Raw genomic sequence first — 23,751 nt, 5'->3', positions numbered from 1 at the left:
GCTGCCGCCCCCTTCTCCTCCTGCCTTCAATCTTTCCCAGCATCAGGGCCTTTTCCAATGAATCGACTTTTCACATCAGGTGACCAAATTATTGTAGCTTCAGCTTTAACATCAGTCCTTCCAATGAATATACAGGGTTGATTTCCTTAGAATTAACTGGTTTGATCTCCTCGCTGTCCAAGGGACTCTCAAGAGTCTTCTTCAGCACCACAATTCAAAAGCATTAATTCTTCAGCACTCAGCAGCTTTCTTTTTTTTTCAATTTAATTTATTTATTTTCATTTCAAGGATAATTGCTTTACAGTGCTGTGTTGGTTTCTTCCAACATCACCGTGAATCAGCCATAGGTTTGCCCTTGTCCTCTGCTACTTGAACATCCCTCCCAGCTCCGTCCCCATCCCACGTCTCTAAGTTGTTACCTAGCCCCGTTTGGGTTCCCTGAGTCACAGAGCAAATTCCCATTCTATTTTACGTTTGGTAATATGCGTTTCCATGTTACCCTGTCCATACACCCGACCCGTTCCTTCCTGCCCACCCAGTCATGTCCATAAATCTGTTCTCTATGTCTGTGTCTCCATTGCTGCTCTGCAAATAGGTTCATCAGTACCATCTTTCGAGATTCCATATGGAAGATAGTATATGATATTTGTTTTTCTCTTTCTAACTTACTTTACTCTGTATAATAGGCTCTAGGTTTGTCCACCTTATTAGGATGGACTCAAACGCACTCCTTTTTATGGCTGAGTAATATTCCATTATACATGCACCACAGCTTCTTTTTCTGTTCATCTGTTGATGGACCTCTTGGTTGCTTTCATGTCCTAGCTATTGTAAATAGAGCTGCATAGAACATTGGCATACATGTGTCTTTTTCAGTTTTGGTTACTTCAGGATATATGCCTCATAGTAAATGAGTCTTGTACAATTATGGTGGATTATATCTTATATTTGAAGAGGCTATTGATTTTTCTATGCTGCTCTCAAATCCAACAATCATATAGTATGTTTATTGTTCTAACATTGTGCTTATTCATCATGTTGTGTGAAAGGTGTTATGCTAAGCTTTATTTCATTATCGTTTGGTTATCTTATGAAATGTGTTCTGTGATTCTTACTTAGATAGAGATGTTGAGTCTTAGTTACAGCTGATAGGAGGTAGGATTGGGATTCAAGGTCAGATGTTGTTGTTCAGTCGCTCAGTCGTGTCTGACTCTTTGCGACCCCATGGACTGCAGCGCCCCAGGCTTCCCTGTCCATCCCCATCTCCCAGAGCTTGCTTGAACTCATGTCCATTGAGTCGGTGATACCATCCAACCATCTTGTCCTCTGTCATCCCCTTTTCCTCCTGCCTTCAGTCTTTCCCAGCTCCCGGCTCTTTTCTAATGAGTTGACTCTTCGTATCAGGTGGCCAAAGGATTGGCGCTTCAGCTTCAGCATCAGTCCATCCAATAAATATTCAGGACTGATTTCCTTTAGGATTGACTGGTTTGATTTCCTTGCAGTCCAAGGGACTCTCAAGAGTCTTCTCCAACACCACAGTTCAAAAGCATCAATTCCTTGGTGCTCAGCTTTCTTTATGGTCCAACTCTCACATCCATATGTGACTTCTAGAAAAACCATAGCTTTGACTATATGGATCTTTTTTGGCAAATTCAGATGTAATAATCCTAATTTTAAATCTGAATCTAACCATCCTATCACCATTCCCTAGCCACAGTCTGGGAAGTAATAGGTACTCATTATTTATTTCTTGAGTACTTAATATGTGCCAGTATTTTAGATGACTAGGTATATCTGTGTGTGAAACAATTTTTCCTATCTTTGTGGTATTTATCTTCTAGCTGCTTCTATCTTCTGAATATAAATCTTCATCTTACACAATGCTTTCTCAGTCCTTGGTTTTCTCTTTACCATTTCCCATACATAACAAAGAATGTCTTGAAGGCATGGGCTTTGTCTTTCATCTCTGTTCTCAGTGACTCGCATGGCATTGGATGTATAGTAGATGCTTAGTAATATTTGTGGAATAAATGGATGGAGTTTACCCCTTCTCGCTTGTCACTTTTATTTAAATGGTCCCAGTTTTACTATTTCCTGAAGATGAAGATTAGGGTGTATGCTAAATTGAATACAGATTGGAAATATCACTAAAATTTTGGGTGAAATTTTGAAAATTTATACATTTATTTATTGATTAGTACATTTAAACACTTAAATATAAGGAAAGCAGTCAAAAATTAGAAACCATGTCTACTATAAGGTCAGTTTTAAAATTATTTTCATTGACCAGTATAACAAGAGAGTTCACAAACTCTGGTATTTTAATATTCAGTCTGTAATAAAGACTTTGTTAATCTTATTCTGACTGCTAAAATTCATCCTTCAAACTGCTCCCTTTAAAGACTGTCTCTGATAGTATCAGTTATCTCCTCTTTAAAGTCCTAAAGGTTTTTATTTTTCATTTAATTTATTATCTAACTGAAAGTCACCTTTTCCATCTTGATTTAACTCTACATTTCTACCCCTCCTCCTGTCCAGCTACATAAAGCTAGTCCTCATGCCCACAAGGACCACCTTAATTTTGTGTATGTGTAAAGCTCTTTGTTACCAGTCCATCCTAAAGGAGATAAGTCCTTGGTGTTCATTGGAAGGACTGATGCTGAAGCTGAAGCTCCAATACTTTGGCCACCTCAACGAGTTGACTCGTTGGAAAAGACCCTGATGCTGGGAGGGATTGGAGGCAGGAGGAGAAGGGGACGACAGAGGATGATGCCTGGATGGCATCACCAACTCAATGGGCATGAGTTTGAGTAAACTCCAGGAGTTTGTGATGGACAGGGAGGCCTGGTGTGCTGCGATTCATGGGGTCGCAAAGAGTCGGACACGACTGAGCGACTGAACTGAACTGAACTGAAAGCTCTTCTCTGTCTTGTCTCTTAATTGCTAAAGAATACTACTCATCCTTTGAGACATAACACAAATGCCAGCCACTTTTTAGAGCCTTTTTAAATCTTGTCTTATCCCATTAATTTTTCTATTGTTATATTTATTCTTCTGTTAGCATTTGCTTATCTCACCCCTTTCCTGTCCTGAGTTGAACAGTCTTCTCTTGGACTGATAAACTTATCAAGGGGAGGTTCTTCGATTATTGACACACAATAATAATTTCTGTAATAAATATGTTGTGGGGTTTTTTTTGTTGTTGAATACTTATCCTTGATTGAGGGGCAGAAACTATTCACTTTAAGGTCTCAAATGCCTACTCTTCACTTGACAGATTTAATATATAGAGAAGTTTGTGTATTTCAGGTACTTTGTGCTTTAAGAAGAAAATTTCTGCCAGTCACCTTGAAGTCTTTTGAAAGGGTGATTTAAAAAGCAGTTTTTTTGTTCCAAAAAAAAAATTCAGTTCCCCTCTCCTTTAACCTTATTTTCCCCTTTTTTAGTTTATTAAAAATTCCTGTTGAGCTTTTATGTCTGTGCTTTTTCTTGCCTCTATTCCAAGTCTCCTTTAGGAAACAGATGACTATATAAAATCTTGAAAAGAATTAAGTTAGCATGGAAGGAACTTCCCCCATGGGTTCATTGTGTTTCAGGCCCACTCAGAAGCACTTGAGAAAGAATTCTACATCTTGAGTATTTCCAGATAAGATATGATCCATCTCCCCTGACATATCTCCAGTGTTCACAACCTTGCCTGAAATTAGAACTTCAGTATGGATCTAAGATGAAATGTCTTACAGAAGAGCAAAGGTTTTTAGCCTGTTTCTTTTTTTTTTCAAACTAAGCATTAACTACTTCCCTAAAGTAACTTTTCTTTCCCCTAGGCTATCCAATTTACTTAGTGTTCTTCCAAACTTTTTATAATCCATACATTCAAATTAATCTGGAGTACCTAGTATGTGTTAGTATGCCTGTATTTATAACCTTTCATAGCAGGACAAAGTAAATATTCTTAAACACTTTGGAAATTTAAGGAGAAACAGTCCTTAATGTTTACTAATAATTAACATGCATATTAAAATCTAAATAACTATTGTAATTTAAGAAATTATAAATTAAAAAGTATAATACAGCAGTGCTTCTTACTGAGGTGGTGAAAAACTACAGTTTACAATTATTGAGCACATGCTGGATACTGTGGGGATGACTCCCGGTATCATTTCTTTGATTCCTTATAAACTATTGGATTTCCCCCACTTAACAGGGGAAGAAATTAAAGGAAAGGGAGGTTAAGTAATTTGTTCAAGGTTACATATACTATGTAACAGAGTTAGAATTTGAACCTACACTGTTTATTTCTAGAGCCTTATCTGATCCTCTTAATTATAAGATTAATAACTTTATGAATCAAAGTTATGGGGCTTTCTTTAAGAGGAAATGTGACTTTTAATTTGAGATTATGTCTCCTGTTTTTTTAAAATACCTTTTGTGATGAGTAATACCGCATCTCTGTTGCTCATTACCTTCTTGACCTTGAGCAACTTTCATATTTATCTGTGCCTCTATTTCTTTCTTTCTGCAAAGAGGATTAAAAACATCAATGAAGATATTAAATCTTGTAATATTTTTATATCTGTACAAAGTGCTAGTTGCAATATAACTCATTTTATGTTCTTGGTTACCAAGAATTTGACCCAGTTTTTAAATATCCTATAAATTCATAGCAAAATATTAAGAGAGACGACTGTAGTAGGAGCCGGCACAGGCATGATGAGCTTGCTATATCCTCAGGCATTTTCTTTTTTGAGCCACAGTGATTTCAAAGTGGAATGTGTATTTCTGTATCAGAAGCTCTAGGGCTGACCTTGAGGACGTCAAGATATTTAGTTAAAGTAATATCATGCTATAATCCTATTTCTGTTCAATTTTTAGTAAATGGCACATTTGTATATATCTTTTGAAACGTCTTAAGAAGGATTATTTTTTAAACTTTAAATAAATCTAAAATTGTGTTTTAAAGATATTATAACCACATTGACAATAAAGTTATTGCTACATTTATTTGCCCTCCAAAAGTTGACATCTTTTAAAAAAAAGAATCAGTAATTTTTCTTGTTTATGATAATATATGTGTATGTAATTTTTTTTACCCTAAGTCCAGATTTACTTATTTTTTCTCTTCTAGTTTTGTTACTTCTATCCAGATTGTTTTCTACCATTTGATCATTGAATGTTGTTATTTATGCATCTCATATTGATTAGAGTTTCCACACATTGAGAGTTGTAGCCGAATGGTATCTTTAAGAGGTAAAAATCATTTTCTCATAGAATTTAGGGTATGAGAGAGTTTGCATACAAATCTCTTATTAGAGCTGTAGACTGAGGTTTTCTTCTGCTGCTTTTTCTTTTGCCTAGATCAGTATTTAAAGTATTTTGAAACAGTGGCTGATGTTTAATTAGGGAGGATTCACAGAAGAATCTGGCCTTTTTAAAATTCTTGAATGATTACTTGATTTGGCAAATCTTTGGTAACAATAGGCTAGAGCTTTTAAATAGATGCTGTCACTTTTTCCTGGGCTTTGTCCTCTCCACTTCAATTGAGCTCCTTTCTAGTTTGTTTTCCATACTCTGAGGCTAGCCTCACTGGTTACTCTTTTATCATCAGGCTTGTTCTTTGTGTTTCTTATGCGGGAGCAGTTCTTCATATTTATGCTACCTGCCTGGCTCCTGTCAGTAATTCAGTTTGTGTCCTCTGGAGTAAAGACTGCCAGTGATACTGGAGTTACGTCATTTCATTAAAAGTTAATTTGTTTCAAGTAATAGAGTAAATATAATTTGCATTTTCATAAAACCATGGGGATGTGTACTCATAGTTGGGCATGTGTATTGTATGTGTTGGGTATATTTAGACAATACAAAAGGGGCTCATATTTGAAATACTCCACTCACACCTACCATACCCAAAGGAATTGCACTCCGCTGATCAGATTCTGTTCTGTACCCCTTCTTGTCTTTGAAGTAAATGTGAGTGTGGTGGGGCTAGGAACTTAAGGCCCCGGCTCACCCCAGCCCAGTGGAATCCAACCCCTGGTGCAGGGGAAGGGGCCCTGTGAAAATACCATGTACATGCCATCTGTAGCTGTGTGAATATTTCTTTATACAAATAGATGTTTTGTGGAAAACTGCTTTGCAACTTCTTTCCCTAAGCCGTCTATATTGGGACATCTTTTCATATCAGTACATTTCTTTCTACCTCGTTCTTCATAATGAATCTCATGGAATTTGTTGTTTGTGTGTTTCACAGTTAATTTGACCAGCCTCTCCTGTTGAACAGGTAGGTATTGTCTATGGTTTGGTATTTTAAATAATGCCATAATGATTACCACTGTACATGTAGATGTGTTTGCTTCCTTGTGTGATATATTCAAGGGGTAAATTTCTAGAAATGGAATTACTTAGTTGAAGACTGTGATTTAGAAATTTTCATAGCTAGCTAATGCCAAATAGTTACCTAATTTCTATTTTGTTAAAGAGTATTTGGAAATGTCTTTTTCCTGCCCCTGCACTCTGTCTGCATAGACTATCACATTTTATTGGTCTTTAAGTGGAAAATGGAATTTTGAAATTTAGGATTGAATTTGAGTGTCTTTTCAGTGTGTTTTCTGGCCATTTGTATTTTTTTTTCTGTGAACTCCTGGTTTTGTTTATTTTTAATTTAATATTTATAACTTTGATCTTTTGAAGTTATTTTGATTTTAGAGGTCCAATTTTTAAACTTAGATTCCAATATCTTAATAGGTAAGCCATTGTTTTGTTTCTCTTTCACATTTCTTTCTTGAAATGTCCTTTTATTGTATGTTTAATTTCTTTATATGTTCAAGAACATTTCAAGAACCTAGTTTTGTCCCACTGATCTATTTCAAATTATTTAAATTCCCCAAGTTTTATAAACATAGTTTCATATACCCATTAAAATTATGAATATGTAATGATTATGGATTATATAGATGTTTTAATACTCTAAAATTTTATAGTTTTAAGAAAAAAACCCTTTATTTTGTTTAAATGGCATTTCTTTGTTATAGTTAGAATAATGTAAGGAAGAAAGAAAATAAAAATGCTACCAAAAAATAATCACTGATGTTAAAGAAAATCATTTTTGATATTTTTATGTGCTTGTATATAGGTAAGAGGGTAGAAAAGTAGCTTGATAGAAATAATACAATGAAACATGAGGAAAATATGTTAAATTTAATTTTAAACAAACCTACTGAAATAAAATGAAAGAATGACTTAAATCTACACATAACTTTCTTTAAATTGTCCATCTAAGTTCATGAAGAGATTAAAAGGTATAATGACGACAATCTTGAATTTTAGTCAGTGTTGAGTGACTCTATTTTTAAAAAAATAAGGAGTCTGACCACTCTTGTCCTTTATTCCATCTCCCTTTCACTTGTCTGTTGTTTTTTAATAAAGCAAATTTTCACCCATCCATTGAGATTCTTTTCTTATCACATTCACATAATTACACAATTGTCTAGCCTTGGTTCTATATTTAAAGACTTAGGGCTCAGCCAAATGGCTGCAATGACACTGTCCGTTTGTCTGGTGTTTTTAGTCTTTTAATTGCCTAAATTTTATGGAAAGTGTTTTTTTTTTTTTTTTCCCAAGAATGATTCATTAGTGTTATAGACTTAAAATTGTTTTTTAATTTGCAATATTTAAAGAATTCTTTAAGCTTGAGTAAACATGTGTCTCATATAATGTCCTTAGAATACTACTTTTTTCTCTCAGAATAGTGTGGGCTTGGCTTTGTTATCTTTGGGTCTTTAATGTGATGTTCCTTTACAAAAAAATATGTCCCCATCCCCCTCATGTTTTTGTACCAGTTGTCCATAGAATTACATTCTTTCTCCTTTGAATTTCAGTGGTTTAAACTGGGTGATGCTCTGTGTGCATGTTTGCGTGTTTGTTTTCCAAATTTTTCTTAAAACACAGTATGTTCTTTTTAACATGCATATTTAATTCCATAAGAAATAGTGTACAATTTTATATGATTTATATTCATTTGATTTTTGTTCCTAAGAGTCACCAGGTATCCTTATTTTGATCATATTTGTTGATTTTGCATCGATTAACTTAATATTCAATTTGTCTTTTTCTCTTTTTATTGATTGCGTTGGTAATCAAGCCTTCTTGTTTTAAATTTTAATTATTTGTTTAATTGTTGTTGCCCTGGGTCTTTTCATTGCTGTGTGTGCACTTCCTCTAGTTGCAGTGAGCAGGGGCTAGTCTCGTTGCAGTGCCTGGGCTTCTCTCCGCTGTGGCCTCTCCTGTTGCAACACGGCTCTAGGGCATGAGACCTTCAGTAGTTGTGGCTCATGGGCTGCAGAGTGCTGGCTCAGTAGTTGTGGAACACGGGCTTAATTGCTCTGTGTCATATGGAATCGTCCTGGACCAGGGATTGAACTCATGTTCCCTGCACGGGCAGGCAGGTTCCTGTCCTCTATACCACCAGGGAAATCCTCTTCGTCTTTTTTTTTCCTAATCATATCAAGTTCCAATTGTTCATTTACCTGATTTTTTTTTGTTGTTGTTGCATGTACACTTAGTTCCTTGCCAATTCTAATTTATTGTTTTTCTAGTGACAGATTTTTTTACTCTTTTTATTTCCTTGGGTCTGCAGTTTCATTTTACTTCTCATTCTGTCATTCTATCCTATTAATATAATCTCTCAGCTCTTATTATGATTGAATTCATTTTTATTTAAGTTGAAGTACAGTGTGAAATGGGCTTCCCTGGTGGCTCAGTGGTAAAGAATCTGCCTGCAGGAGATGAAGATTCAATCCCTTGGTTGGGAAGATCCCCTGGAGAAGGAAATGGCAACCAACTCCAGTATTCTTGCCTGGGAAATTCCTTGGACAGAGGAGCCTGGCAGGCTACAGTCTATGGGGTCGCAAAAGAGCCAGACTGTGATTTAGCAACTAAGCAACAACAGGGTGAAACATTTGTATAAAGATTCTTTTTCTGTTCACCCCAGTTGCGGTGTTCTTCATTAGCTAGCTTCTGACATTTTGCTTCTTTCCTTTATACCTCTATTTGGATTCATGACTATCTTTCTGGGACTTTTATTGATTACCCCTCAGGGTGTGGGGAAGCACAGGGAAGTTTATGGGCTTTGGTCAATTCATTGCACAGTTCTGGAACTTTCACTTCTGACAGAGAATACCTGCCACATGCTTCACTTCTCTAGTTTTGCCAGTTTTGGTCTCCTTTGCTTCTCCCCAGACTTGGGGTGATAAGTGCAAGTAATAGTATGTTTTTGGAGTACCGGTCCTGACTGTGGGCTCTGGGCGTCTGGGAGAGGGTCAAGAGCAGCCATGTATTATTCTTGATCCTGCTTGGAAAGGAAGCTTTGGTTTCTTCTCATGGCTGCTGGCTTTGGTAGTTTGAGGTGATGAATGTTCTTTCCATGGTTATTTGCTGTAGGGCACGACTAGGCAAACAAAACCCATAGGCCAAACTTGGCCCTGCCACCTGTTTTTGTAAATAAAGTGTTATTGGAACACAGCCACACCCACTCATTTACATATTGTCAGTGGCCAGTTTCACGCTTCAGAGACACAGTTGAGTAATTGTGACAGAAACCAGATGGCTAGCAAAGCCTAAAATATTTCCTATCTGCCCTTTAACAGGGAAAGTATGCCAGACCTGCTGTAGGGTAATTTTATTCTTCTTGCTGGTTTTTAACTATATTTTCTTTCAGTGTTTTAGAAGTTATAGATGTAGGAATGCTCCTTCATTATACTGTCTTGACATAGAAGTTGCTATAATGTTGATTTTAAAATACTCGAGGAATAACATAACTATCATGTTTTCTCTTATACTGTAATGCTTGAAATTGCAAAAATAAAAGTTAGTTTGGTTAGCTCAGTTTATTTGATATAAGAATGATTTTATTTTACCAGGTAACTTCTAGCAATAAATGAAATTATTCACATCATTCCTCTTTAATGATATCTTTTTTTTTTTTCCTGAATGATAGTAAAACAGATATTTAATTACAGCAGCTTTTCTGGAAGATGATTTGATTTTACAATTTCCTTTCTTTTGCACTTTTTCAAAGGTATAAGCGGTTTAGCAAGACTTTGAACGACATTGGAGAGAATGAAGGTAGTATTGATAGGTTTTCCAGAGGCTATGAATCATTTGGCATCCACAGATGCGCTGATGGTGGTTTATACTGCAAAGAATGGGCCCCAGGAGCTGAAGGAGTTTTTCTTACTGGAGACTTCAGTAAGTATTTTAGAACCATTAAAGTCAGTTGTAACATTTCATTTATTTACTTAAAGCATAGATATTATATATTTAACTTTTATGAATATTATTGATTACAAATATTCTACTTTTCAGATAGAGCCCGTTGAGTTTCTTGAGTCTTTGCCTTTATGTGCTAAAAGTATTTCTGATTTGGTGTGATACAAGTATTTTTAAAAACTTTATATTCTATATAATCACTTGCCAGAAATAACAGTTTGAGAAAAATTGTGTTTAGGCAGATTACTCCCAGTTTACTCAACCTTGTTAGCAAGCTCTGACAAAGCCAGTACCAATTTAGGTGAAGATATTGGTTTAGGTTCAGTCTCCACTAGCATTTGCTCCTGGTTATTTGGCATCATAGTTGTTGCATCCTCTAATCTTTTTGTGAGACCTCAGTAAATGTAAACGTCTAAATTAGAGGGTTAACTTCTTCATCAGTCAATTCTTTGTTTTTTCCCTTTCCTTTCTTTTTTTTAATAACACAGTGGGGAATATCTTCTCAGCCTTATTATCTGCACTGTTAGTTTCACTAGACAATTAAGTGTAGTAGTTCAAGTCAGGCTTCTAGCTTACAGTTTAGTAGAAGCCTTGTAAGTACATAACTAATATACAGTCTGCTCAGTTTTATTCTATAAGTATAAATAATTCACTGTAATAGTGACAGGGAAAGAAACTCAATTTTGAAAATGGAATAACTGGAAAACTAAGCCTTGGCAAAATGTTCATAATACAAGGAAAGGAAATATCAAATAATAGTAATCCTTTAGCACCATAGGATAGTATGGTCTTTGAAGTTTGATTTTCCTGGACTCAGAGGTCTATATGCCATCCTGTTATGGAAAGATCAAAACTATAGGGACAGAAAACTGGGTTGTCAGGGTTTGGGGATAGGAGGTGTGAGTTGATAAGTTGATAAGAAACATAAGGGGACATTTTCTGGGGTAATGGAAACGTTTTATGTTGTGCTTGTGTTGGTTTCATGATTGTGTACATTTGCCAGAATTTATAGAAGTATTCATATAAAAGGGTGAGTTTTACTGTGTGCAAATTATACCTTAAGGAACCTGACTTTAAAAAAAGTTTTGATTTTATTTATATAGTCTAAGGCAGCACTGCCCAGTAGAAATATAATGAGCATCATTTATATAATTTAAATATTTTCATGGTAATAGTAAAAAAAAATAAAGGATAAAAAATGAATTTTAATAATGATAGGTTTTTTTATTTAACCCTATATATCAAAATATATTTTAACATGTAATCAATGTAAAATTTGTTAGTGAGATATTTTCATTCTTTTGTATTGCTTCTTCTAAATCTGGTGGGGTATTTTTCCATTGGAAATACTTGATCTATATTTAGACTTAATGCCATTTGCAGTTTAAAGTGCATACCCCAATTTTTCCAAACATTGTTAAAAGTTCTAGCTTCTCAACTGAGTGGTAGTTTTAAAATTTACATTGAATAAACTAATTAAAATTAAATAAAACTTTAAATTTATTTTCTCAGTTATACTAAGTTCATTTTAAGCAGTCAGTAGCCACTTTTGTTTAGTGGTTCTATTATTGAAAAGAACAGGTCAAAGGACTATAAGTTATTCTTTGTGTAGTCTCCAAAATTAGATGACATCAGCTTCCTGTGTTTCTAGAGAAGTTAGTGAAAGCTTTAGGGAATGTTTTAAGAAAGGTCATGTGATCTGCTGACTCAGATTAACATGGCCTGGTGATTATTATCATTATTTTTTTTTATGACCCCATGGTTATTACGAAATATATTTAGAAGCTATCAGTCTTTTCACTTAAATTGTTAAAATTGTTATAATTTTTTCTTGTATATAAACATGACTATTTCCCCATCTTCTCTGAGTGACTGTGTTGACTGCTAGCTTTTTGTTAATAGACTTGTTTTACATCAACCTATAATCAAGGTACTTTTGGGCATTATATTAGTTTTTTTTAGTTTTATATTTTAGTTTTGTTTTTTTTTACTGCCATTTATTGAGAGGTATTGCTTGAGAGTGTTTAAGTTAGATTTTTACATACAGATACCAAAAAAAAAAGTACTATAAGAATCTCAGTTAAAACTTGGTACTTGCATTTGGTAACCTCTCCCACATATTTATGATTGAATCCATTAAATATGTTTTAGAGATATAAAAATATGAGAAACTATATGAAACTATAGTTGGTAGCTATATACTTGTGCTTTGTAAATCCAGTTGAGCCATGTGTATTTTGGAAATTGTATTTAAAATTTTTAAGGAGTTTGGACTTAATGCTTAAATATTAAAAGTATAATAATTTATATAGTCTTTGGTAAAGAGAACACTAAAAATTATCTAGTTCCTATTTTAGTGTAAAATAGCTTAACTTCTTTTAATCTAATTTGATTTTTGAAAATTCTGCTCTTTGTGAAGATATGTCACATAATTTAAAATCTCTCCTTGTTCTTGAAACAACACTCTGTCAATTATTTTCAATCAAGCAGTATTTATTTAGTGTCTAAGGGTAGGAAGAATATCAGATTTAATCTGTGGACCTTTATTTTTACCAGAGAGATAGGAATGGCTAATATAAATGAAACTGTGACAGAAGATAGGAAGTATGATAGAATATAGTTAACTGTTAAAATAATTAACAAGCAGTATGTTGGGAAAATTTAGATGTCTAATCTATTTACTTATCTAGATGAAGGTTTAGTTATTTTTTTTTTTTGTCCTGTATATGGTCTCAGAAAGTGAAAGTGTTAATTGCTCAGTCATGCCCAACTCTTTGGGTCCCCATGGACTATAACCTCTGTCCGTGGAATTCTCCAGGCAAGGATAATGGAGTGGGTACCTCCAGTATCTACTGTCTTCTCCAGGGGACCTTCCTGACCCAGGGATCAAGCTCTGGTCTCCTGCGCTGCACACAGATTCTTTACTATGAGCCACCAGGGAAGCCCCTCAGGATCTCCTTATATTTGGGATCTCAAACTTTTCTCATTGAAGAGCTTTGGCTTAGAAATAAATAAAAGCAACTTTCAAATTGACAGTAGGGCCAAAATTCTAGATTGATAATGCATTTAAAAATAGTATGTCTTTGGAAGAGAATGTTACACCTGAGTATAAATTTAATATGACTTTGTATAATACAGAATTTTGATGGTAGTGACAGCATAGCTGAAAATATACCATAAATTACTGAACTAAACATGTCTTTTTAAAAGACACAATTAAGGAATTCTCTATTTTGTTTTCCCCTTATTTACATAAAAATCTATTTTTTTATGTATCAAAGAGTTGAGTAAAAAGAAAGTTATTTTTCTTTGTTAAGGTTTTTCTCAGCATCAAAAATGTGTTTGATTTTATAGTAAGTCTTCCAATGTATAAACGTACTAAACTGAAGTGGAAATACAATTTGTGTTAATTAGCTAAAAAAATTACAGTTGATTTTTAAAATTAGAAAATGCAAATGAAGATTAATTAAAATTATTCTAGGTGCTTTGGTAGTGATATTAAAATGTTTTTAAAAGCATTTAACTGTATTCCTATAACTTCATATTTATCAGCTAAGTTGAAACAGCAGTAAACAAAAGATTCTATAGAAATAACTTTTAACTGTAACTTGATCATTTTTAAGAATTTGTTTCCTTACTTTGTCGTCTCATGTAACAGTAAGCTTAACTTTTATGTATATACTTAAAATATCACCTAAAATAAACTTATTTTTTTATGTATAGGTAGTGATGTAAAAAGTAACATAATTTTACTTATATGTTTTTATCATGAAAGTGTATACATATATAATTTAAAACATTGCTTTTGTGCCTACCTCTTCCCTACACTTCCAAAGATAATGAAAACATATCTTCAAAAACCAATATAAAAACCTTATTTCTGTGAAGGCATAAATTGACTATTGCTTATATTTACAGTAACAGAAAAATAGTAAAAGGAAATGTTCTTAAATCAATTTTTATCTAAATCATTAACCATCTACTACTGATAATGTTTCAGAGGAAATGAAAATTAAAGACTTGTCTAGACTTTAATTCTGTATTATAAGAAATTATACCAGTAGTCAAAATATGTTAGCATATTGTGATGTCTCTCTTCTCTCCTAATCATTGTAGAAATTGCACTGTCCTTTTCTATACTCACAGAACTGCTGGTAAATTTATGTTTTTCTAGCATATTTTTTTGCCCGCTGACCTGAAAATATTTTAGGTACAAATGCTTACTGTTGTAAAATATAAATGATCTTTAAGAAAGAATTACCAGGAGTTGGTGTGTAGAGAAAAAAAAAAAGAATGGTGTTTAGAGTTTGAACCCAAGTAGAGCTCTCGAAACTTGGTTCTTCATCTGGCTTAGTGGGGATAAAGGCAATGATATTCCTGTTACATCTCTAACTGGGTTGCTGTAGATACTAACTTGATTACAAATGTGAAGACATTTTATACATCATTCAGTGCTACAGAGATCTTAATTGAAAAATTACTCTAATTTGCAAAGTTCTTTCTTTTTCTTATTTAAAAAATACTATTAATTTTAAAACGCAGTTGAGCCTTGCAAAAATCAATGGATATAGTCTCTGTGTTGCTCAAACTGAAGGAGCTCTGGCTTTTGCCATCCACATTTTTAAGACTCAGAAAGCACCTTCACTTTAAATATATTACACATATTTTTCTTCATTTTAGAGAAAATGAAACAATCATTTCTTTTCCTTTCAGTCATTTTTTTTTTTAAAACTAGCTTTTTTAAGCAGCTAGCAGCTGCTGCAGCCACCCAGGACAGTGGATATATAATGACATTCATCAAGATTGGAATCTTACCACCCAAAAAGTATTTCTGAGCCAGACAGAAGCTACTTTAATGGCTTGAGATGAGTTTCTGAAACTTTGAATTATCTTTAATAAAGGAAAGATTCATTCTTCAGAAAATTAAATGCGATTTAAAATATAGTTGGGGTTTTAGAACTAAATTATGTTTATTGCAGGTTGCTAAATAATTGAAGAAAACTAGCTGCTTTCCAGTAGCTAGATAATAATCAGTAGAGAGAAAGGCAGTAAACTACATATGTCAATATAAAATAATTGGGTTCCTATTCGCTATAACTGAAAACATTTCATTTAAAATTACTAAGTCTGGGAGCTAGGCACTTTTCAAATAACCTAAATGTCTATCATTGATAGACTGAAAAAGAAAAGGGAAAGAAAAAAAAAAACAAACCTGATTTCTATGCCTATAGAAGAAAGGAACCATAGATATTTTTGCAGAGTGGGAAAGATACTAAAGAAAATTTTTACTTATTTTCTGGGAAAAATTTGTCTACAGTTTAATTTTCACTTTATACAATTCCCAAGGAGTTTATATCATCACAAAAGCATTTGTATTTCTTAATTTCACATGCTCTGAAACAGTGCTCCTCAAAATGTGCTCTGTGGGGCAGTGAGGTTCTGTGCCCTGTAATTGGTTTACAGTAATATATTCTCAGAAATTGGGAGTACACATTCAGAAACCTAATAGCAGCTTGACAGAGGAATTTTTTTTCTGTTGAATCTAATAATGAGAATACAACTATTGGGGCTTACATTTGGAAACTCTTCTTTCAATTTTCTAATAATTCATTTTTAATGTTTTATGTATTGGTCTGTAATAGATTGGAAAATTGAAAAAGGAAAGGTAACTGGCCTGTCATCATCGATATTAATCGTTTGAGAAACGTTGATCTGAAAAATGGTGATTATTATTTTTTTTTGGCTTAGAAGTCCTTTCTGGTTGGAAGGTAGAGTTCTGATGTCAACCTCCTTTGTAGTCTCTTTCTTCAGCTAGATCTGTGGTGGTTGCATTCGCTTTCTCTGCGGTAAGGCTTGTTACAAGAAAACTCCACCATTTTAATTGCCTACAGTAGCGCAGTCTATCTCTTGCTCATGTGGGCTGCAGTTGTCAGCTGTGGCTCTGTCCCAACTGTCACATTCTTTCCAGCATCCAGGGTGATGGAGCAGCCCCTGTGTGAGATGCGCCAATCTGGTGACAGAGAAAGAACAGTGGAGGGAACCTGTCGTGGCTCTAAAAGCTTCCATTCAAAAGTGGCTAATGCGGTCTCTACTTCCATTTCATTAACCAAATAATTTGGCTAAGCCTTGTGTCGGTGATACTGGAAGCAGAATTTGATTTTATGGAGACTTATAAAATCAGGAATAATAATATAAAGGATCCCCCTGGCAAATAACACATTTTCAAAATATAAAGTGTTAATCTGCCAGAGTTTTTGATATCTTAAGAGTCTTTCCTATAGGAGCAGAGGGTGCCAGGTAGGGTAATGCTCCAATGGAGATTGTTAAGATGTCTTCTTTGACATGTCTACTGACCTTAGGATTCAGGTGGAACTTCAAGGAGTCTTTTGCAGTGTAGACATTTTCAACTCCCCACGGGTCCTCTCTGAATGCATTTTTTTGTTAGTTGGCTTCCTCCCATTTGGCTTATTGGAGATGGTGATGCTTCTAGAAGGCTTCCCAGGTGGTACAGTGGTAAAGAATCCGCCTGCCAGTGCAGGAGACAAAAGAGGTATGGGTTCAAGCCCTGGGTCTGGAAGATCCCCTGGAGAAGAAAATGGCAACCCTCTCCAGTGTCCTTGCCTGGAACATCCCATGGACAGAGGAGCCTGGTGGGCTACAGTTCGCAGGGTTGCAAAGAATTAGACATGACAGAATGACTGAGCACTCACACAACAAGTTTCTAGAAAGTGAATTTCCAGAGTAGTCTGGGGAACCCTGATACTGTTTATTTTGGTGATTGAATGGCAAGTTACAAGGTAGACATAGAAGGCTTTAGGACTGTTAACTAAACCAGCACCAATGCTGAAAAACAGCCTCTTTGATGTGTGTGAACTTAAAATAACTAATCAGCTAATAGGCATTTTTGTAGAAAGTTGCCAGAATATTCTCTAGCTCTCTAGTCTGATGTTGAGTCTCCCTTTGCTTTTATCTGTGTTCACTGATGAATTGTACATTTTCAGTGGAATAGATGTACAGTGGAGATTTACTTAATCATTATCTACGTTTTAGACTTGATTTCTGCTTGACAGGCTCATGGTAAGTGGTACTGCCTGGTTCCCATAGGATGCGGAGCGTGCTTGGGGAGTAGACTGTGGATCTACTTCACGTGTGTATTTCTGCTCTTGCCAGTTGCTATGTGTGCTTATAATGAGCCAGTTTCCCATCTGCCTCAAATCCTTTGAATGCCCATTCTTTTCATTAGTATTCTGTAATATAATATTATGTAAAGTGATGAACTGTGAGTGTGACAGTGAAGAAAATTATCAAGTACTGGGAAAAATCTCAGTAAGGACAAGTTGGAAAGTTACTGTGAATTAAGCATGCACAGTGAATTGCAAAAAATGATATAAATCTGATGATTTCATATGCCAATTATTTTGCATGCACCTTTTAGCTTTCATTCTATTTTAATCCAAAGGAGATTAAAAATAATAAGTATTGCATTGTAGGTACAGGTTCATATGATACAAAATCCTAATCAAAGGACCTAAGCTTAAAGAAATAGCTATAATTTATATCAGAAGGGGAGTGAATATTTATATGTGTCTTTTAAATTAAAACATTTAATATGTATGATTTTTGCTATGTATGTTTAATTTTTTAAAGTATATATAATCATTCTCTGCTTTAACCAATATTTTCAATATATGAATCGACTTCTGGCCCCGGTTGTTGTGCAGGATTAAAGAGCTTTGTGATAATGCCTAATGGGATTATTTTTAAAGGGAAGCATCTTTACTTTCTGGAATTTTGGGGTATGCTGTTAATGCTAGAAGGTAGATTTTGAACTGTGTGACATAAATAATAATTTTCTAGTCTCATGTTGCTTTTTTATAACTATCCTGCTAAAAATATATTCTGTTTGGATAATATAGTACTTTTTGTTAGGTTTCAGTTTTGGTTTTTCACTCATTCTTAATGTCTATAAAATTAGTCTGTTTATGGTTGTTCTTCAACACTTGTCTTTTGACATTTTCACAATTTTGTCCACTAAAGTGACTTTATTAAGCTCATCATTTACTTATACAAAGAAGGAACACTATTCATATTTTCTGTTATCAAGTTAGAGGTTTTCTTAGAGAAGTTCTATTTTAAAATAGTTACATCTAGCCCCAAGTGTGAATGATTATAACATATCTCAACATTCTCTGTATCTTGATCACACCTATTCATTTTAAGTTCAAATTGTATTACACTAAGAAGCAGCTGTCACTTAAGATAGACGTTTAAAGCAACTGCAATTTAATTTGTTGTGATTTTCTTTCTTATGCCACAGATAACACAACTGAATATCATTTTGTACTGTAGGGGAGTTAACGGAAATGTAGTAAATCTGTAAAAGGTTTATAGCACTGTTTGTTTTGCTTATCCAGACAGTGGTCCCAAGCAGGTCTGCTGGAATTTACTGATTAGCCTTGAGGCTTTGTCCATTTTATTGCCAGACTTGGAAATCTGTAGCTCTCTCCTCACATCCTTTCCCTCATTCCCTCATACTGGGTTGTACTCTTTACATTGTCAATCCCTGTCATTGTGTTATTTAAAAAAATTGGAAGGATTTTTAAGCTTGAATAGAGATTGGAAAAAAGAAAGGAAATTTTTGCTTCTTTGTAGCTGTGCAGTTCCTCATGTGAAACTGTGGAAGTATTCATTTTAATTTTGACTGTCAGAGACCCACCTCTTATGATGGGTTCCTGAAAAAATGACTTAGCTGTCTTAGTTTTGCTTCTAAATCAGTAGAAGAAGGACCTCAAATGTATTATTTAGAGATTAGGAACCTGAAAATCATAGCGCATTTTCTCAGCAAGTATCAGTGACCTTCAGTAGTGATACTGTGCTGCAGAGCCACTGCCGAGCAACCATGGAGACTAATGACTTTTGACCTAAATCCTGAAGGCTTATTATTATACTCCCACTTCTTAGTTACTTGTTTTCTTTCTTTTCTATTTTAACATTTTAAAAGTTGAGATCTAATTCACATAACATTTACCATTTCAAATTGTACACTTCAAATTGTAGTTTTCAGTATCATCAAAGTCACTATGTTGTGCAACCACTGCTGCTAATTTCAGAACATTTCCGTCACTCCCAACAGAAGCCTCATAGGTATTAGCATTTAGTCCCAATTCCTCTCTTTCTCTGTTTTTGGGGACCACTAATCTATTTTCCCTAAATCTCTGGATTTGCCTCTTCTGGGCATTTCATTATAAATGGAATCATACAGCATGGTGCCTTGCATTTCTGGCTTCTTTCACTTTCTATTACACTGTTTTCAAGGATCATTCATTTTGTAGTAGGTAGCAGTCAGTTCTTCATTCCATTTTAAGGCTGGATAATATTCTGTGTGTAAATATACCACATCTTGTTTATCCATTCCTGAGCAGATGGACATTGGGTTGTTTCTACTTTTTAACTGTTGTGAATAAAAGCTATTATTCTGAATAACACTTTTAGGAACATGTGCATATGTGTGTGCTAATTTGCTTCAGTCTTGTCTGATTCTTTGCACCCCTAGGGACCATAGCCCACAAGGCTCCTCTGTCCATGGGATTCTCCAGGCAAGAATACTGGAGTGGGTTGCTACCAAGACTTGAACCGGCCTCTCTTGCAGCTTTTGCATCGTGGGAAGATTCTTTACCACTGAGCCATTTATGTACACGTTTTTATGCGCTTTCAGTGATCTGGGTTGCCTTGGTAAGCCAGTATTCTTGCCAGTTCAGCTATTTGGCTGCACTGGTCATTTGTTTGCCCTAAGATCCTTGCACCTGCCCTTTTTTACTCTGCATCACATTTCCCCAACTCCCACAAACTCTTCTTCTATTGAGTTGGTTTAGTTGGAGGTGAAACATGAGGGCAGGTGGAGGGAGAAGCCAGGGAGCTTTGCCTTCTTCCCTCATCCACCATCTGTCTAAAGTGCGGCTGACCTTGTCTCCTGGGACACCTGTGTTTTTGTTCCTCTTGCTTATCTTTCAATGAGCTTAGTTCATGCTGGGAAAGCTTGCCTTGTTTTAACTTCTGCTAGTTGGCCCTGGCTTCTGGATTCCAGTAAATTCTTCCTCTTCCTTAGGGAAATTACCAGATTCTTATTATTGCTAATCCCTGGGTTACATAACTGTCCTCTACTTGAATTCTTTTTTCACTATGACCTATGTAGCCATAGGTTATAGGAGAAAAGAAAAGATATACCCATTTGAATGCAGAGTTCCAAAGAATAGCAAGGAGAGTTAAGAAAGCCTTCCTCAGTGATCAGTGCAAGGAAATAGAGGAAAACAATAGAATGGGAAAAACTAGAGATTTCTTCAAGAAAATTAAAGATATCAAAGGAAAATTTCATGCAAAGATGGGCACAATAAAGGACAGAAATGGTATGGACCTAACAGAAGCAAAAGATATTAAGAAGAGGTGGCAAGAATACACAGAAGAACTATACAAAAAAGATCTTCATGACCCAGATAACCACGATGGTGTGATCACTCACCTAGAGCCAGACATCCTGGAATGTGAAGTCAAGTGAACCTTAGGAAACATCACTACGAACAAAGCTAGTGGGCATGATGGAATTCCAGTTGAGCTATTTCAAATCCTGAAAGATGATGCTGTGAAAGTGCTGCGCTCAGTATGCCAGCAAATTTGGAAAACTCAGCAGTGGCCGCAAGACTGGAAAAGGTCAGTTTTCATTCCAGTCCCAAAGAAAAACAGTGCCAAAGAATGCTCAAACTACCGCACTATTGCACTCATCTCACATGCTGGCAAAGTAATGCTCAAAATTCTCCAAGCTAGACTTCAACAGTACGTGAACCATGACCTTCCAGATGTTCAAGCTGGATTTAGAAAAGGCAAAGGAACCAGAGATCAAATTGCCAACATCCACTGGATCATCGGAAAAGCAAGAGAGTTCCAGAAGAACATCTACTTCTGCTTTATTGACTATGCCAACGCCTTTGACTATGTGGATCACAGGAAACTGTGGAAAATTGTTCAAGAGATGGGAATCCCAGACCACCTGACCTGCCTCCTGAGAAATCTGTATGCAGGTCAAGAAGCAGCACTTAGAATTGGACATGGACCAACAGACTGGTTCCAAATAGGGAAAGGAGTGTGTCAAGGCTGTATATTGTCACCCTGCTTATTTAACTTATATGCAGAGTACATCATGAGAAATGCCAGGCTGAGTGAAGCAAAAGCTGTAATCAAGATTGCCAGGAGAAATGTCAATAACCTCAGATATGCAGATGACACCACCCTTATGGCAGAAATTGAAGAGAAACTGAAGAGCCTCTTGATAAAAATGAAAGAGGAGAATGAAAAAGTTGGCTTAAAACTCAACATTCAGAAAACTAAGATCATGGCATCTGGTTCCATCACTTCATGGCAAATAGATCGGGAAACAGTGGAAACAGTGACAGACTTTATTTTATTTTTGGCTCCAAAATCACTGCAGATGGTGATTGCAGCCAAAAAATTAAAAGATGCGTACTCCTTGGAAGAAATGTTATGACCAACCTAGACAGCTTATTAAAAAGGAGAGACATTACTTTGCCAACAAAGGTCCATTTAGTCAAAGATAGCTTTTTTTCTTTAGGTTTTTCCAGTAGTCATGTATGAATGTGAGAGTTGGACTCTAAAGAAAGGTGAGCAGTGAAAAATTGATGCTTTTGAATTGTGGTGTTGGAGAAGACTTTTGAGAGTCCCTTGGACTGCAAGGAGATCTAACCAGTCCATCCTAAAGGAAATCAATCCTGAATATTCATTGGAAAGACTGATGCTGAAGCTGAAACTCCAATACTTTGGCCACCAGATGTGAAGAACTGATTCTTCTGAAAAGACCCTGAAGCTGGGAAAGATTGAAGGTGGGAGGAGAACTGGACGACAGAGGAAGAGATGGTTGGATGGCATCACCGACCCAATGGACCTGAGTTTGAGTAAACTCTGGGAGTTCGTGATGGACAGGGAGTCCTGGAGTGCTCAAGTCCATAGGGTCGCAAAAAGTCAGACACGACTGAGTGACTGAACGGAACTGAACTGAACCAAGTAACCAGTTCCCTGTACTAAGTCCCTCTTTTTGAGATAAGGATTGTGATTTCCATTTTGAGTCCCCATCACTGGAATAGTATTTCCCTTCTGTTAGGCCTACTGAGTTACACAAGTCAACAAAATACCCTTCATGTTGCGATTTAGGTATTCTAAAGCATCACTGTAATGGTTTGGCTCAGTGGCCCTGCATTTGTTAAAGTATTTTGAATAATTTTTTTGGAGATAGTTTTAACAACTTTGTGATTTTTTGGGGGCTTTTTGTGATAGAGAAGTATGTAGTATAAAATTTAAATTACTCAGAATTCTCAAAAACTCAGCAATGATAGATATTGTTATATTCTTGACTTGCATTGTAACAAATTAGTTATGTTTTAATTTAAACAGCCTTTTTGATGTTCCCTCTGTTGAAGAACAGCTTCTTCTTCATCATGACATTTTCCTGTCCAGTTTGTGGTACATGTGTCACTTAAAGTCGAGTAGTTGAGGGGGGCGGTTTGTTGGTAAAATAAAATTTCAGGGTGAATAACATACCTTGTGAATCACAGTTTCTTGGGGTAGAGTTTAATGGGGGTGATGTATCACCGTCTCTATTTTGAGGACTTTTATCATTTATGAGGTAGTGGTTGCTATAGTATCATTTATCCTTCCTTTTCAGCTTTCCCACTCTTTCTTGTTGGGGGGAGTCACAACCATACTGTCTTTTCCTTGCTTGTAGTAGGTACGGTGCACCCAAAGCAGCAACCCCATTTTTTTTAAGAGAATCTTTTGAAAGGAAAGAAGAACACATTCTTCTTGGAAAGAATCAGGCAGGCTCATCAGTTACAGCGCAGGGTAGAGAACAATGAAATAATTATTTCAGATTTATTGGGTGAAGGAAATTTGATTCCTACTCCCTGTCCAATTTCTCAGTGAGGTGTCTAGACAGATATTTTCAGATATTTAGGAATGCAGGAGCATGGTAATACCTTCTTTTTGAATGCATCCAAAACATTCATCCTAAGGAGGTCATGTATGGATGCCAGCCAAGTAAGAGGAATACGAGGCATGCCAGAATCAGTTGCTCAAGCTCAGGAGAGAATAAAGTGGAAAAAGTAAAGAAGAAAAAGTGGAACAGCCATAGAGAGCAACTAAAAAGAGAGTGGAAAGAGAAGTCCCATGAGTGAAATTTCCTGGGAGGAGTTTTCTAGAAGGAAAACAGCAAACTGGGACCTTAGAAGAGGTTTGGACATGAATAAAGGTTTTCTGTAGAAGAAAAAAGTAAGGCTCGATTTACACATGATACTGGAAAGTGTTTCCTTTAGGTGGCTGGTAAAGACTGAATGTTTATGTTCTACCCCCACCTCCAATGGATATGTTGAAGAGCTACCCACCCCTACACCCCATGTGATGGTATTTAGAGATGAGGTCTTCAGAAAG

The 23,751-nt window shown here is 35.6% G+C and overlaps 1 protein-coding gene across 1 annotated transcript in view; it reads left to right on the top strand.

The window, feature by feature from the left end:
* GBE1 (1,4-alpha-glucan branching enzyme 1) overlaps nucleotides 1-23,751 on the top strand; it is a 290,909-nt gene that overhangs the window by 54,121 nt on the left and 213,037 nt on the right. Inside the window, exon 2 of the mRNA XM_043448921.1 lies at nucleotides 10,073-10,242. Within this exon, the coding sequence (XP_043304856.1) occupies nucleotides 10,073-10,242 (170 nt within the window). The remainder of the gene's footprint in view (nucleotides 1-10,072; nucleotides 10,243-23,751) is intronic.

This window comes from Cervus canadensis, chromosome 27 (genome assembly GCF_019320065.1).
Source record: "Cervus canadensis isolate Bull #8, Minnesota chromosome 27, ASM1932006v1, whole genome shotgun sequence".
Lineage (NCBI taxonomy): Eukaryota > Metazoa > Chordata > Mammalia > Artiodactyla > Cervidae > Cervus > Cervus canadensis.
Note: the sequence above shows the minus strand (reverse complement) of the source record. Positions and strands in the feature narration are given on the sequence as shown.